Source organism: Eleutherodactylus coqui, chromosome 4, assembly GCF_035609145.1.
Source record: "Eleutherodactylus coqui strain aEleCoq1 chromosome 4, aEleCoq1.hap1, whole genome shotgun sequence".
In the NCBI taxonomy this organism is placed as follows: domain Eukaryota; kingdom Metazoa; phylum Chordata; class Amphibia; order Anura; family Eleutherodactylidae; genus Eleutherodactylus; species Eleutherodactylus coqui.
In genome coordinates, this window is record NC_089840.1 from 266,681,080 (window position 1) to 266,696,599 (window position 15,520).

The 15,520-nt window shown below is 46.2% G+C and overlaps 1 protein-coding gene across 1 annotated transcript in view; it reads right to left on the reverse strand.

The window, feature by feature from the left end:
* Positions 1–15,520, reverse strand: part of LOC136626314 (WD repeat-containing protein 5-like) — a 57,628-nt gene that overhangs the window by 29,014 nt on the left and 13,094 nt on the right. Inside the window, exons 6-8 of the mRNA XM_066601270.1 lie at positions 12,699–12,817; positions 12,018–12,101; positions 8,061–8,147 (exon numbers count right to left, since the gene is read on the reverse strand). Coding sequence (XP_066457367.1) covers positions 8,061–8,147; positions 12,018–12,101; positions 12,699–12,817 — 290 coding nt within the window. The remainder of the gene's footprint in view (positions 1–8,060; positions 8,148–12,017; positions 12,102–12,698; positions 12,818–15,520) is intronic.

Here is a 15,520-nt window from a genome sequence, read left to right on the forward strand (position 1 = left end):
AATCTTCACCGTCTTTATATGAAAACGTGAAAGCGGAGCAGGTGTTCTCGAGAAACTTCAAAAAAGTTAAAAATACTCCCCGTTATTCTCTGCGAGGTCGCGTATACAAAAACAAAGAGCGGCTAATGGGAGGGATAATTGTGTAGTGGTGGATTTGTACATAATTGCAGAGCAGGTGAAAATAAGCAAGTGGCGGATTCTAAATAAAGCGTCTGGAGGCTCCTTCATTCTTGTAAGAACAATTCCAGAGAATGAATCATAAACCTCCAGAAACGCACAAAGGCCCGTGCGTCGTCCTCCTCCGACGAGGTGATGGAACGTCGGCTCAGCAGTTTCTATTTTACATCTGGGTGACAACCTCCACGGCGCTACGGATCCTACAAGTTGTGGCCAAAAGTTTTCAAATTGACTCAAATTTTGCTGCTTCGGTGATTTTAGCTCTCTTAGTCAGATGTTTCTATGGTCACTAAAGTACAATTATAAGTATTTCATAAGTTTTTAAACTTTTATTGACAAATACATGAAGTTTAGGCAAAGCCTCAATATTTACAGTGTTGACCCTTATTATCCAAGACTTCTGCAGTCCGCCCTGGCATGCTGGACCCCACCTAATCTAGGTAATACCTCAGAACTTCAATGCATTCAAATACGTTCCTAGCCATTCACATATGTTCCTAAACATGCCCTCTAAACAACTTATTGTTTAGATTTGCTGTTTCAAGAAGTTAATCATATATGGTCAACTCTGAGCCTGCGTGTGTTTGTTGGCATTTTAGATGTTAAATTCCTTATCTTGTATATTTATATTTTGTTTATGTTTCTTTGACCAATGCTAACAAAGGAATTATAATTAGATATGAGCGAGCACGCTCGGATAAGGAAGTTACTCGAGCGAGCATCGCTCTTCTCGAGTAATTGCATTCTCATCCAAGCAGGCTCGGGGGTGGGGGTGGGGGGTGGCGGGGGGGGGGGGGGGGGGGGGGAGAGATCTTTCACTCTCCCCCCCCCCGCCGCTCCCCCAAGCATGCCTTATCCGAGCATGCTCGCTCATCTCTAATTATAATAGATTAGAATTATTGTAATTAAACATGTGCCCCTATATAAACTGTTGCCTGTCACTCAATAAATAGATTACTTTGATCACCCTAAGTCTTGTTGTGGTGACAGATAATCTCCTGAGCTCAGTTTACCTGTATACAATTGAATTTGGACCCTAATGGCATATCGTATAGCAAATATTGGTTTGCACTAACAGAAGGGTATCAAATTTTGTCCAGATTTTGCTAAGGTGTTTACCAATTCTCCTGTGCAGTTCCTGTATTGTTTTTCCTAGATATAACATGAGACAGTAGTACATTGCTACATAATCACACATTTGGTTCTACATATATTTTGTTGCCAAGAGGGTTCCTAAAAAAGGTGGACTTTGTCATAAATGGAAAAAAAGAGCAGTTACCAGAGGATTGGCTACCAAGAGAGTCCTCCTTATTGCTATCTCTTCTAGGCTTGGATGCAATATTAAAGTGACAGTGGACAAGAATGTCCCTAAAGTTCTGACCCCTCCTGTATGTAATACTGGCTTGTTTAGTTATGACACTCTCCAATTCACAATCTGCAATCTGGGCACTATTTTTTCAGGATTTGCATAATTTTGTTAGTATATCCGTTGAATATACCAATGCACTTAATAATCTTCTTTCTATCAGCCTCGGGTTTCCCCCTCAACTTGTTCTGATCGGCCCTATTTGCTCTAGTATAGGCTTTAGTTGGCATTTGGCAGGGTAGCTCCTCTTTTTGAACTTGAAAAACAGTTTCCCGCATTCCAACTTGAACGATTCTTTCTAGGAGCAATTAAGTTTAGCATTCAGATACTGCGCTGCTAGAATTTCCCTCTTCAGTGATGGGGGAGGAGGAGGGTGGCCAGGTTTGCCAGTGCAGAAGGCCGTTTGTAGCAGTGGACTTCCTAAAGAAGTTCATTTGAATCCTGCCTTAATGATCATTATTAATGGACAAATTTGAATGCATAATTTGTGCTATTTATGTGTGAATTTAATTCTGATACTGTTGTTATCCAGAACAGAAACAAAGTGTTCAAAGGATGACCCATCACCATGCCATAGGATAAAGACGTCATCTATGTAACGACCTCAAAATAAGCTATGTGAAATAAATTTTTCCATGTCGTCCGTGAAAATAGTTGTAGACTCCCACCACCCAAAGAAATAGTTTGCATAAGTGGGTGCACAAGCCGTGCCCATGGCGGTACCACATATTTGGCAGTTGCCAAAAGGACATTCACCAAAAACAGACAGGGGCGTAACTATAGGGATGCAGGTGATGTGGTTGCACCCGGGCCCTGGAGCCTTAGGGGGCCCATAAGGCCTCTCTTCTCCATATAGTGAGCCCAGTGCTTCAAATAAAGCATTATAGTTGTGGGCCCTGTTACAAATTTTGCATTGGGGCCCAGAAGCTTCAAGTTACGCCTCTGGGTTTATGTATGGGTACAGATGGGGAAAGGGGCCCAGCTTAACATTTGCACCTGGGCCCCTAAGCCTTTAGTTATCCCTCTGAAAACAGATATATCACGTATTGTTTTTATAGGGTTTGCAGGTAAGAAGGCAGTGATGTCACAAATGGCCTTAAAACTGTGTCTATATTGGTACTGGTATTTGCTGTCAAATTATTATTACCTGAGATTATTGGGCGGCCCGGAATGGGCATCGTTTTTTATGTAATTTTGGCATAAATTGTAGCAATAGTAGGATTTTCATCAAAGGTGAATTTAAATTCATCCAGACATAATAGATGTTCCTCCAAAGCGTCTAACAGGACTATCTGAATTCTTCAATGAACTGTCCTGTGGGGTTGCCAGATAGGATGAGACAGTTTATGTCCCTTGCTCTAGGCTTCTCATGTGGGCCTTCATTAGAACTCAGATTTTTCTTTTTTTGGGACGGTTTTACTGAAACATAATAAAGGTTATATTTTAGGGATTACAATGTAATAGTGCCATAACCCCGAGGGTATTTAGATGTTTGCATACGCTCAGCACTGGAGGTTTCCTATACGTCACACCCTTTTTGTTGTTCTCAATAAATAAGGATTAACACTGTAAATATTGAGTCTTTGCCTAAACTTGGTGTATTTGTCAATAAAAGTGTAAAAACCTTAAATGCTTTAGAATTGTACTTTAGTAACCATAGAAACATCTGACTAAATGATGTAAAAAACTAAAGCAGTAAAATTTGCATCAGTCTCAAAAGGTTTCCCCAGGACTGTACAGGAGTTATCACCCAGCTTTCATGTAGATGTAAGAGGCAAATCTATACAGTCAGGCAGTGATTCATCTCTTGTATTGGAGGCCAAGTGCAGCTGACATTTTCGAGTCTGATTTACCCCTTGCTGACCAAGCCTGTTTGTGCCTTAATGACCAAGAAAATTTTGGAAATCTGACGTGTGTCACTTTAACATAGAATAACACCGTAAAGGTTTTGCATATCCAAGTGACTCTGACATTGTTTTTTGCCACATATTGTACTTCATTTAGGTGGTAAAAATAGACCACTAGAATTTGTGTATATTTATTAAAAGCGCCAAAATTGGGACAATTTTGAAAATTTTTTTAATTTTTCCACCTTTTCATTTGCAATATCTCCAATATGTGCAAAAATACTGTACAAATTTTTGATAAGCTTATAGAGGAGCGAGCGTACTCGCTAAGGCAAACTACTCAAGCGAGTAGTGCCTTATGCGAGTACATGCCCGGTCGTCTCTAAAGATTTGGGTGCCGGCGGGGGAAAGCGGTGAGTTGCAGGAGTGAGCAGGGGGAAAAAATGAGAGAGTGAGAGATCTCCTGCCCTCCCCCGTTCCTCCCCCGCCGGCACCCGAATCTTTAGAGACGAGCGGGCAGGTACTCGCATAAGGCACTACTCGTTCGAGTAGTTTGCTTAGCGAGTACGCTCGCTCATCTCTAGGTAAGATATATATTTCAATCTGTTTACTTTATTCTGGACACACATTTAAAAAACTTTAGTTTTTTAAACCTTTTAGGAGATGTCCAAGTTTAATATTATTAATATTTTTAGGAACACTTTGTATTCCTGCACCAAGCCAAGATGGCAAAGGCTCATAGGTGTCAGAATGATAGATACCCCCGCTAATGACCGCATTTTAAAAACTACACCCCTTAATTTATTCACTGAGGGGGGTCAGGAGTATTTTAACCCCACAGTTTGTTTCAGAAGTTAATGCAATTTAGAGGAGAAAAAATAAAATGTCATATTTTTACAAATATGTCATTTAAAAGGCATATATTTTTTTCTATAGTGCACATGAAAATGAGGATTTTCAACCCAAAATGGATACCCCTGTTTGTCCTGTGTTCAGAAACATACCCATTGTGGCCCTAATCTTACGTCGGTATGCACAATAGGGCCCAAAATAAAAGGAACAGCCAGTGGCTTTCAGAAATTTTTTTTGCTTGAAGGTGTTTTAGGCCCCATTGCCCACTTGTAGAGCCCTTGAGCTGCCAAAATGATGGAGAACCCCCACAAATGACTCCATTTTGAAAACTAGACCCCTTATTGAAATCATTTAGGGGTGTACTGCGTATTTGTACCCCACAGTTTTTGAATGAATCCAAGCAAAGCAGAAGCAAACACTTATGATTTTCATTTGTTGGAAATTGTGTTATTTTAAAAACAGGTTTTTTTTGTACAGCAAACATAGGAATGAAGACTTTTAACCCAAAATGGATACCCCTGTTTGTTTTGGGTACAGAAAATTACCCATTGTGGCCCTAATTTTCTTGTAGGACACCTATAGGGCTTCTTGTAAATTACGTATTACAGGCAGCGATCTGAGGCAGGCAGAGGATCCCAGCTGTGAGGCCGTCCAGGCCCTGCATACAGCCGCGTAATGTACTGCGCATAACTGCATAGTCACACAAGTGGTCATGCACAGCACAGCTTTTTTTGTTTATATTTCCTGCGCCTTCGCTTAGCGATAATGCGGGTATTTACAGCCCGTACACAGTGAAGTTACGTATGGGCTGTGGGTATATCCGTGCTCAGAGCACAATGGGCTCTATGTTGTGGATATCCGCTTTAAAATAGAACATGCTACGCTCTTGTTTTCTGTGAGTGGATTACTTAATTCCGGCCCGCTAATGTGAGTGGAATTCTGTAATCCAATGCATTTGATTGATCCGCGTATTACTGCAGATCAAACGCTTGCGGAATCTGCAATTCCTGTCCGCTCTTGTGAGACCAGCCTAATGGTAGATTGCTACCTTTTTATCACATGACTGGGGATCGCTCAACGAGGCCACCGGTCACTGCTCCAGGCTCAGCCGAGAGGAAGGAGATTTTCTACATTTCCTGGGCTCCCTGGCTCCATGGACCTTCCCCAGCTGGCGCATGTGCAGAAGCCGGGGAAGGTCCATGGAGGAGGATTGCGTCAGGGTTCAAACACGGAGGCCTCGGGTAAGACGTTTAACCCTTTCCAATCCAATTTGTATCCTGGTTTTCCTAGGGGGCTTACTCTTTTTCTGCTGTTATACAACAGCGCTATCTGCTGGCTAAAGCCAGTACTGCATGAGGGGACACATTGGATAGGCTCTGACAGAAGAGGCTAGCAATATAAAGTAAGAGAACCCCGACGGACGTCTTTCAACATCGGAGCTGTACAGCCTTAAATCATAATGTCTTCAGACAGTGGATTGGAAAGGGTTAATCTCCTCTCACGGATCGCATCAGTGAGGGGAGATGAAACTTCAACTTTTTTGGTAGTTGTACGAGGGCTCATTTTTTTCAGGATATCCTGCAGTTTCTATTGGTACAACCTTGGAGTATATACGATTTTTTTCATCACTTTTTATTACATTTTTTCTTGGAGACAGGTTGACAAAAAAAGCGTAATTCTGGCATTATTTTTTTTTTTCTGATGACGCTCACCGTGCAGCAGATCCGAGGTGATCAACTATTGATGACTCATCCTGAGGATGGGTAATCAATAGTACTTGCCCTGAAACCCCCTCTAAGTTGGCACAGAGATTGCTTAAAGAGGTATTCCTATCTGGGAATTTTATGGCATTTTGACAGGATATGTCATGACGGTGCGGGGCCAAGCTCTGTGACTTGCATCTATCTACAGTTCAGGCCCCAACATCCCCTGCCCAAATGTTTGCAGTGACCAGACAGTGGTCGGGAGAACAGAAACAGCTGGGCATAGCAGGGCTAAGCTATTTCTAGAGGTCCCCTAAAAGTTAATGAAAGTTGCACAAACAGTATAGCACAGCGAGTTACAAGGTTTCTGAGTTATGGGCACTGCATGGCTTTCTGGCTGTGCTGTTTGTTTAACTCCTATGGACTTTTAGGAGAGTTACAAAATACAGCGCAGCCCTACGGTCCTCCTCATCCCCCCGTATAGTCTTACAGTGGAAATACCGGATCCTTGAGACACGCTAAGATCGGCTGTGCAGAGTCAGCAGCCTCCCATCGCCGAGAGATCACATGACTGACAGGTCTGCAGCAGTAAGTGGCATCACCACTTTCTGAGCAGTTTACACAGCGCTTAACCCTTTCATGACCAAGAGTCATTGCTGTGCCGAACTCCAAGGTCAGATTCTGTAGTTCCGCTATGCCCACTTACAAAAAATCATAACTTGTCCATTCTTCGGGTGACATATCTTCACGAGGGCTTGTTGTTTTTTGCGGGAGGAGTTGTATTAATCTATGCTACCATTTAACGCATCATGTATTGTATTGGAAGACTGTTAAACATGTTGTAAGTAGGGCGAAATGCAGAAAAACACACTACTGAACCATTTGGGGGGATATTTTACGAGACAATACGTTATCTTTATTCTGTGGGTCAGTGCGAGTACAGAGAACTAGATCAGTTATACAGTTTTTTTTATAGTAATACTAAAAAAAAACAACTTTTTTTTTAAAGAAAAAAAGGCTTGCTTTCTATCGCCATCTTATGACCCCCCCATAACTTTTTTTATTTATCCGTCAATGGGCCTACGTGAGGACTGTTTTTTTTTCTTTGTCGACCTGTAGTTTGGATTGGTACATTCTGGGGCAAGTGCTACTTTTTTATAGCTTTTAAATTGCAATGACCAAAAAAAAAAACGTTTGTATCATTGTGAAAAAAAATTCTAAAGGAGTTAATCATGGGGGATTAATAAAGGAATATTTTAATAAATTAGACCTTTACAGATGCAGGGATTATATTTTTAGAGGTGCCAACTGGGAAAAGGATCCTTAATATTATTTTATTTTTCTAATAATTAAAAAAAAAATCTTTATTTTGCTTATTTTTTTTTCTTTTTTCTTAGTCCCCACAGGGGACTTGAACTTGCGATTGTTTGTTTGCTTATACAGTATAATGCAATACTATGGTATTGTATCATACTGTATTTTAACAGGCTGCCTGTTAAAGACATGCCCCAGCCCATAGGCAAGTCTTTAAAAGACAAACAATTAAGGCCAATGTGGGGGGCTATAAGAAGTCCCCAGGCTGCCATGATACAGAGATGGCGACCCCGCAATCTCATCTTGGTGAGGAATGCTTAGGACATTTAAATGCCACTGTCAAAAAGGACAGCGGCATTTAAAGGGCTAACAGCCGTGATCAGACTATTGTGGGCAGGCATCAGCTGTCACAGGCAGCCGATGCCCACCGTGTATTGCGCGGGTTTTGCTCCCGAGCCCGCCTCATACCCAGTATCTGCTGTGGACTGCTATTAATGTCCTAACTGCATGGGGTATGTGCGTTTAGAACGTAAATAGTCGTATGTGTGTCACAAACGAGTTAATGACTGCCGTGTATACAGCGATCAGGAAAACAGGGACTCTAATTACCCATCTCTGCCTTTTCTATGGAGCGTCAGAGACGGCTGCCTCCCCTTTCCTGCAGCTGCACGACTTCCATGTGGCTGCAAATTATGCAGAAACCTTTCTAAGACGTGAGTTATATGCGCACCAGACGGACGGTTTACGATGTCCACAAGAGGTTAATGCTACTTATCTGTACCGCCTGCTAGTGAGACTCACCTGAGCCAGAAATCAGCAGCTTTGTAAGTGGTATATGAGTGATGGCGGACACCGCAGAGAAGGTGTATATACTGAGGAGAGGCTGACCTGGGTGGGAAGAAGGCAACAATCATCAGTGGGACCCCCGAAGACACATGAGCCACTGTATTTGTTATACGTTCTGACTATTCCTTCCATACACGCAATATAATATTAATGTAAAGAGGTTTCCGGGCACACTACTACTTTTCATCATCCAATCCACAGCAATACATTGAGACTTTACCCATCCTTGCTCTTTAGTAGATTTTCGCAGTCCGTCACGTGACACACGAGCCGTGCAATAGTGGTGCTTCTGCTAACGTCTTGTCTGTTTCTGCGCTTTCCACCCTCTCCGTAGCCTCTCCCATAATGATCTGACCAGCGTAGGACGAGCGGACAGATGGAAGCAGCATAATGTCACAAGCGTGCACATTGCGGAGTTCCTGAAAGTCCTGTCTGCGAGCTTTGATGGGTGCAGAAGGTGGTGTGTCCTGCGTATGATCAAGGATCTGCAGAGGATGGGCGCCAGTACAAAGTATCATGGAACTTGCAGTGAAGAGGTTGCTACAATGTTTACTGCTGAAGTGACGCATATTAACAGAGCGGCAGATCGGCGGTTGCACAGGAAGGCCCCCTGTCCACGGCAGTGATTTCGCCGGCGGAATGATGCCGGCCGACGCTTTCCATAGCATTGCTTGGATGATTGGATGTACGGGGTCAATGAGAGATCAGAGTCGAATATGACCCCAAGGCAGCGGGCATGTTGTCTAGGAGTTATGGTGGCACCACACACTGAGATGGAGATGTCAGGAGGAGGTCGGTTAGTGGAGGGTGGAAATACCAGTAAGTCAGTTTTAGAGAGCTTTAGTTTTAGGTAGAGAGAGGACATAGTGTTAGAGACAGCAGACAGTCAGTGATGTTTTGGAGGAAAGGTGCAGAGATGTCACGGGAAGAGGTGTATAGCTGGGTGTCATCAGTGTAGAGGTGGCATTGGAGGCCGAATCTCCTGATGGTTTGTCCAACAGGGGCTGTGTAGATAGAGAAAAGGAAGGGGCAAAGGACCAAGCCCTGAGGGACCCCAACAGCAAGGGGAAGAGGAGGAGAGGTAGAGCCAGCAAAGGAGACACTGAAAGAGCGGTCAGATAGGTAGGAGGAGAACCAGGAGAGGGCAGTGTCCTTTAGGCCGATGGAGCGAAGCATACTGAGAAGGAGTTTGTGGTTAACAGTGTCAAATGCTGCGGAGAGGTCGAGGAGGATCAGTAGGGAGTAATTGACCCTCGATTTGGCTGTCAGTAGGTCATTGAATACCCTTGTAAGGGCAGTTTCTGTCGAGTGTTGGGGTCGGAAGCCAGACTGTAGGGGGTCTAGGAGAGAGTACTCTGATAGCTTACAAGGCGGGCGTAAACTAGGCGTTCTAGTAGTTTAGAGATGAAGGGGAGATTAGAGATGATAGTTGGTAGCATCAGTCGCGTCCAGAGTCAGCTTCTTTAGCAGTGGGGATATGATGGCGTGCTTGAAAGAAGAGGGAAAGATGCGAGAGGTCAGAGAGAGGTTGAATATAGTGGTGAGATGGGAGATGACCACTGGGGAGAGGGATCGGAGGAGGTGTGATGGGAGAGGGTCGCTAGCGCAGGTGGTGGGGCGAACAGAGAAGAGCAATTTGGAGACTTCTTCCTCTGTCGCTAGTCTGAGTACAGATAGTGAGCAGGAGCTAGATGCTGTGCTGACAAAACTAGGGTCAGGGCTAGTCTGGGATTGGGAAGTTATTTCCTGACGAATATCATCAATTTTCTTTTTGAAGTAGGCAGCCAGCTCTTCAGCACTGAGATCAGTCACAGGGGGCTGCGGTTTAGGGCTGTGAAGGGAGTGAAAAGTATCAAAGAGTCGTTTAGAGTTGTGCGATAGTGAGGAGACGAGAGAGGTGAAGTAGACTTGTTTGGCGTGGTGGAGGGCAAGGTTGTAGGTTCTGAGCATGAATTTGTAGTGGAGGAAGTCAGCGGACGTTTGCGACTTCCTCCACGGCCGTTCAGCACTTCTAGAGCACCGGCGGATGAAGCGCGTTTGAGGCGTGAGCCAGGGTTGCCACGGTCTGCATCGGATGGTTTGGGTCATGGGGGGTGCCGCTTCATCCAGGGCATGTTTGAGAGCGGTGTTGTAGTGAGCGGCAGCCAGGTTGGGGCAGGAGAGGAGAGAGATAGGGAACAGAGAGGACTGTAGGGATTTAGCAAAGTCCTGGGTGTGAATGGCCTTAAGGTTCCTGTAAGCACGGTAGGTAGGTGGGTCTGGAGAGATGTTAGGGAGCATGACAGAGAAAGTGAGGAGGTTATGATCTGAGAGCGGGAGAGGGGAGTTAGTGAAGATGGAAGCAGAGCAGAGACGGAGGAAGACCAGATCCAGAGTATTGCCATCCCTGTAAGTGGGAGAGGCTGTGAGTTGTGAGAGACCAAGGGAGGAGGTGAGCGATAGAAGCTGAGAGGCAGATGGGGAGTTGGGGTCATTAGTGGGGATGTTAAAATCACCTAAGATGAGGGTTGGAATTTCGCAGGATAAGAAGTGGGGAAGCCATGCAACAAAGTGGTCCAAAAACAGGCAAGGAGCACCTGGGGGGGCGGTAGATAACTGCTACTCGCATGGACAGTGGGGGGAAAAGCCGTAGTGTATGCACCTCAAATGATGGAATAGTGAGTGAGGGTACAGGGGGGGATGACCTGGTAGGTACATTTCGGGGAGAGGAGAGCACCTACTCCTCCGCCACGCCTGTCATCTGGTCTTGGTGTATGGGACAACTGCAGGCCATTGTAAGACAGTGCAGCAGGGGATGCCGTGTCAGACTGCTGTATCCACGTTTCTGTGAGAGAGAACAGATTTAAAGATTGAGCAGTAAAAAAGTCGTGGATGGTGGGGAGTTTATTACATGCTGACTGGCAGTTCCAGAGCGCACATTTAAAGGAGTCAAGGGAAGGTTCGCATGGGCTAGCAGTTGGGCTTGGGGATTTTATCAGTGAGTCAGGTAGGGGGTGATAGCTAGGAACAGTGGAGGGTGGGCCAGGATTGGGAGAGATATCCCCAGCTGCTAGTAGCAGCAAGATAGCGAGGGTTAGCAGATGGTTAGGAGATTTATGAGGGCGACTGGTATGTTTGTTAGTGGCATTAGGGGGTTTGAGGCTAAGCAAGGAGGTAAAGAGTGCATGTGAGCTGTGCATAGTTGAGGACAGGAGAGAGGGGCTAATGTGAATAGAGTGCCCCAGAGGTTGGCACTTGAAAGAAGCTTGGAAACAGAGCAAGGATGAGAACAGAGGTGACAGCATTAGCGATAGCTTTGAAGTGTAAAGCATTTAGGCAGAGTTTGTAGCCTACCTGTCTCCTACCCTGTCTCACTGCCATGGTCAAACTGCATCACACTTCATCCAGCCCACACTTAATACATCACATATTCGCATGGCATACATGCTTACACTGATATTATAGTGAAAGTTAAAGGTACGACTAGGAAACAGCTGGGAGTGGCTAATCAGGTTCCAATTGTCCAGCCAGCTGACTTTAGCATTGCAAACCTATTGACCAAAAGGAGGAGGGGGGGTGAAATTTATTGCTCCCCTTAGATAAAGAAAGCATCTCAACAAGGATGGGTGAAAGATGCCATTTGGTGGAGGTGGATGGCAGAAATGACTAAATGTAGACTACTTTATTATACACCGCAGAGGATGGAACAGTGGCGTCATGCGTGACTTTTGGATTTCAGGTAACCTCCAGTTACTTTTCCCTGTGACCTCCCCCAGCAGTAACTTGGTCAGGTCCCGAGCTACCGCTACCCCCCAGGGGGGGAGATGGTAGAGCCCCGTTACAAGGCCTCATCTACCCCACTATCTCCTCGGCTGTGGGCCCGCTCCTCAGACGCTGCACCTCTAGCTTTCTCCTGGATGTGTCACCTCTTACCTGCGCTCAGGCTCCATACTTTGATGCTGCTGTCGGACGATCCGCTGCAAACAAAATGTTCTCCAAGAGGCAGAGAATCTGAGTCTGAAAGTGAAAAATAAAAATCCTCAGCGCATCATCAGTCCCGGACATCAATCATCTTATCTACAGCACTGTGCAAAGATTTGGGGAAGCTGTGGAAAAACCTTTTAAAAATAGGAGTCTGACTCCAAATGTATTCTGCAGCAGGGCAACAAACCCGAACATCCAGCCAACATCACTAACAACTATCTTCAGTGTGAAGAAGAACAAGGAGTCCTGGAAGTGCTGATATGGCCCCACAAAGCTCATCATCATCCATTCTGTCTGGGATTACATGAAGAGACAGAAGGAATGGAGCGAGCCAACATCCACAGAAGATCTGTGCTTAGTTCTCCAAGATGTCTGGAACAACCCCCCTGCTGAGTTCCTTCAAAAATTGTGTGCAAGTGTACTTAGAAGAATTGATGCTGCTGTAAAGAGACAAATGGTGATCACACCAAATAGTGATGTGATTACATTTCTCTTTTGTTGATTTACTTTACATTTTGTCATTTGACAAAAATAAACTATTAACCCTTCCATTTCTGAAAGCCTTCTTACTTTGCACCATTTCTCCGCACCTGCCTGCAACTTCCCTACAGAACTGAAGGTGTTACTTACGTATCTTGGCTCCATCCAGGTAGACCATGACCAGGCACGTGATTCCTGCTGTGTGACCGCATAGCGTCCTGACTTCTGACCGCGATGGTAAATCCCAAATACGTATTGAGGTGTCCCAACTACACAAAGATGGCAGGCAAGAAAAGATGGAAAAGAAAAATGGGTGCAAAGGGCCGCAGACGAGCGGTATCAGATGGACAGGCTGACACAAGGGTGAGAGAACCGTCCCTATCTCTCCAGCCGAGTTACATTATTCAGTGCCTTGTATATCTGTACATCTTGTCCACCGACTGCTGTATAATAGAGGGTCAAGTACTGAAGGTCGCTCCTCTGCTCCCTCATACTTGTGTCATCAGAAAGTTACCTTTTGCATAAATCAGGTTTTATATTGAACATATTTGTTAAGACTGTTTGGTGATTTGTTTTATTTTCACATCATAGTTTATATCTTAAAAAAATCCTAAAATCCTAATATTAAAAGTCTAACATCAGTCTAACACTCCCCGCTCTGTAGAGAAACTGCTCAGCAGTCCCCTAATTATCATCACAGGCAGGATTACACTGCAAGCTGACACCTATATATAGAGAACACAAGATCCACCATTCACAATAGGTGATGTCGCAGCTCACCTCCTCCCCATCCCTGCACAGGCATCTCCCATACAAGTCTATAGGTGATGTCACAGCTCACCTCCCCCCTCCTGGCACAGAACACAACCATCTCCCATACAAGTCTATAGGTAATGTCAAAGCTCACATCTTCCCCATCCCTGCACAGGACACAACATTCTCGCATATGAGTCGATAAGTAATCTCACACCTCACCTCCTTGCCCTCCTGGCACTGGAGATGACTATCTCCCATATAAGTCTATAGGTGATGTCACAGCTCACCTCCTCCTCTCCCTGCACAGGTCACAGAGCATGCCAACATCACTCTCCCATAGAAGTCACTGTGTCCTCTCCTGTGCTATGCGTGTACAATTGAAGACGCTGCTGTAAAGCATCTCTTGAAGTACTGTTAACTGCAGCTCAGCAAAGATGGCCGCCACCACAGTCATGTACACACAATAGAATAAAAACTAAAATCATAAGCAGAAAATAATAACGGATTAAAAAAATGGAAAGAGTTTCCCTGTCAGGTTTTATTCAGTAAAAATAAAGGCGATACATTCCCTTTAAAGGCAGTTTCCAGCTCCTACGAGCTCCATAAACCAAGATTATGGGGGCTGAAGCACTGAGTCCGGGCATGTGACGTTAATACCTACCTTTCCCACCATTCCCCCACTGTTGACTTTGAAAGCTGCTGCTACATCCATCCTATGGACTACATAGGCGCTCTCTACTTGTCCTTTTACTACACAAGTCTAGTCCTGGCATTACACGGGTCCGGCCCTCGCGTTACACGGGTCTAGTTCTGGGTCCGGTCCTCTGGTGACACGGGTCTAGTTCTGGGTCCGGTCCTCTGGTGACACGGGTCTAGTTCTGGGTCCGGTCCTCTGGTGACACGGGTCTAGTTCTGGGTCCGGTCCTCTGGTGACACGGGTCTAGTTCTGGGTCCGGTCCTCTGGTGACACGGGTCTAGTTCTGGGTCCGGTCCTCTGGTGACACGGGTCTAGTTCTGGGTCCGGTCCTCTGGTGACACGGGTCTAGTTCTGGGTCCGGTCCTCTGGTGACACGGGTCTAGTTCTGGGTCCGGTCCTCTGGTGACACGGGTCTAGTTCTGGGTCCGGTCCTCTGGTGACACGGGTCTAGTTCTGGGTCCGGTCCTCTGGTGACACGGGTCTAGTTCTGGGTCCGGTCCTCTGGTGACACGGGTCTAGTTCTGGGTCCGGTCCTCTGGTGACACGGGTCTAGTTCTGGGTCCGGTCCTCTGGTGACACGGGTCTAGTTCTGGGTCCGGTCCTCTGGTGACACGGGTCTAGTTCTGGGTCCGGTCCTCTGGTGACACGGGTCTAGTTCTGGGTCCGGTCCTCTGGTGACACGGGTCTAGTTCTGGGTCCGGTCCTCTGGTGACACGGGTCTAGTTCTGGGTCCGGTCCTCTGGTGACACGGGTCTAGTTCTGGGTCCGGTCCTCTGGTGACACGGGTCTAGTTCTGGGTCCGGTCCTCTGGTGACACGGGTCTAGTTCTGGGTCCGGTCCTCTGGTGACACGGGTCTAGTTCTGGGTCCAGTCCTCTGGTGACACGGGTCTAGTTCTGGGTCCAGTCCTCTGGTGACACGGGTCTAGTTCTGGGTCCAGTCCTCTGGTGACACGGGTCTAGTTCTGGGTCCAGTCCTCTGGTGACACGGGTCTAGTTCTGGGTCCAGTCCTCTGGTGACACGGGTCTAGTTCTGGGTCCAGTCCTCTGGTGACACGGGTCTAGTTCTGGGTCCAGTCCTCTGGTGACACGGGTCTAGTTCTGGGTCCAGTCCTCTGGTGACACGGGTCTAGTTCTGGGTCCAGTCCTCTGGTGACACGGGTCTAGTTCTGGGTCCAGTCCTCTGGTGACACGGGTCTAGTTCTGGGTCCAGTCCTCTGGTGACACGGGTCTAGTTCTGGGTCCAGTCCTCTGGTGACACGGGTCTAGTTCTGGGTCCAGTCCTCTGGTGACACGGGTCTAGTTCTGGGTCCAGTCCTCTGGTGACACGGGTCTAGTTCTGGGTCCAGTCCTCTGGTGACACGGGTCTAGTTCTGGGTCCAGTCCTCTGGTGACACGGGTCTAGTTCTGGGTCCAGTCCTCTGGTGACACGGGTCTAGTTCTGGGTCCAGTCCTCTGGTGACACGGGTCTAGTTCTGGGTCCAGTCCTCTGGTGACACGGGTCTAGTTCTGGGTCCAGTC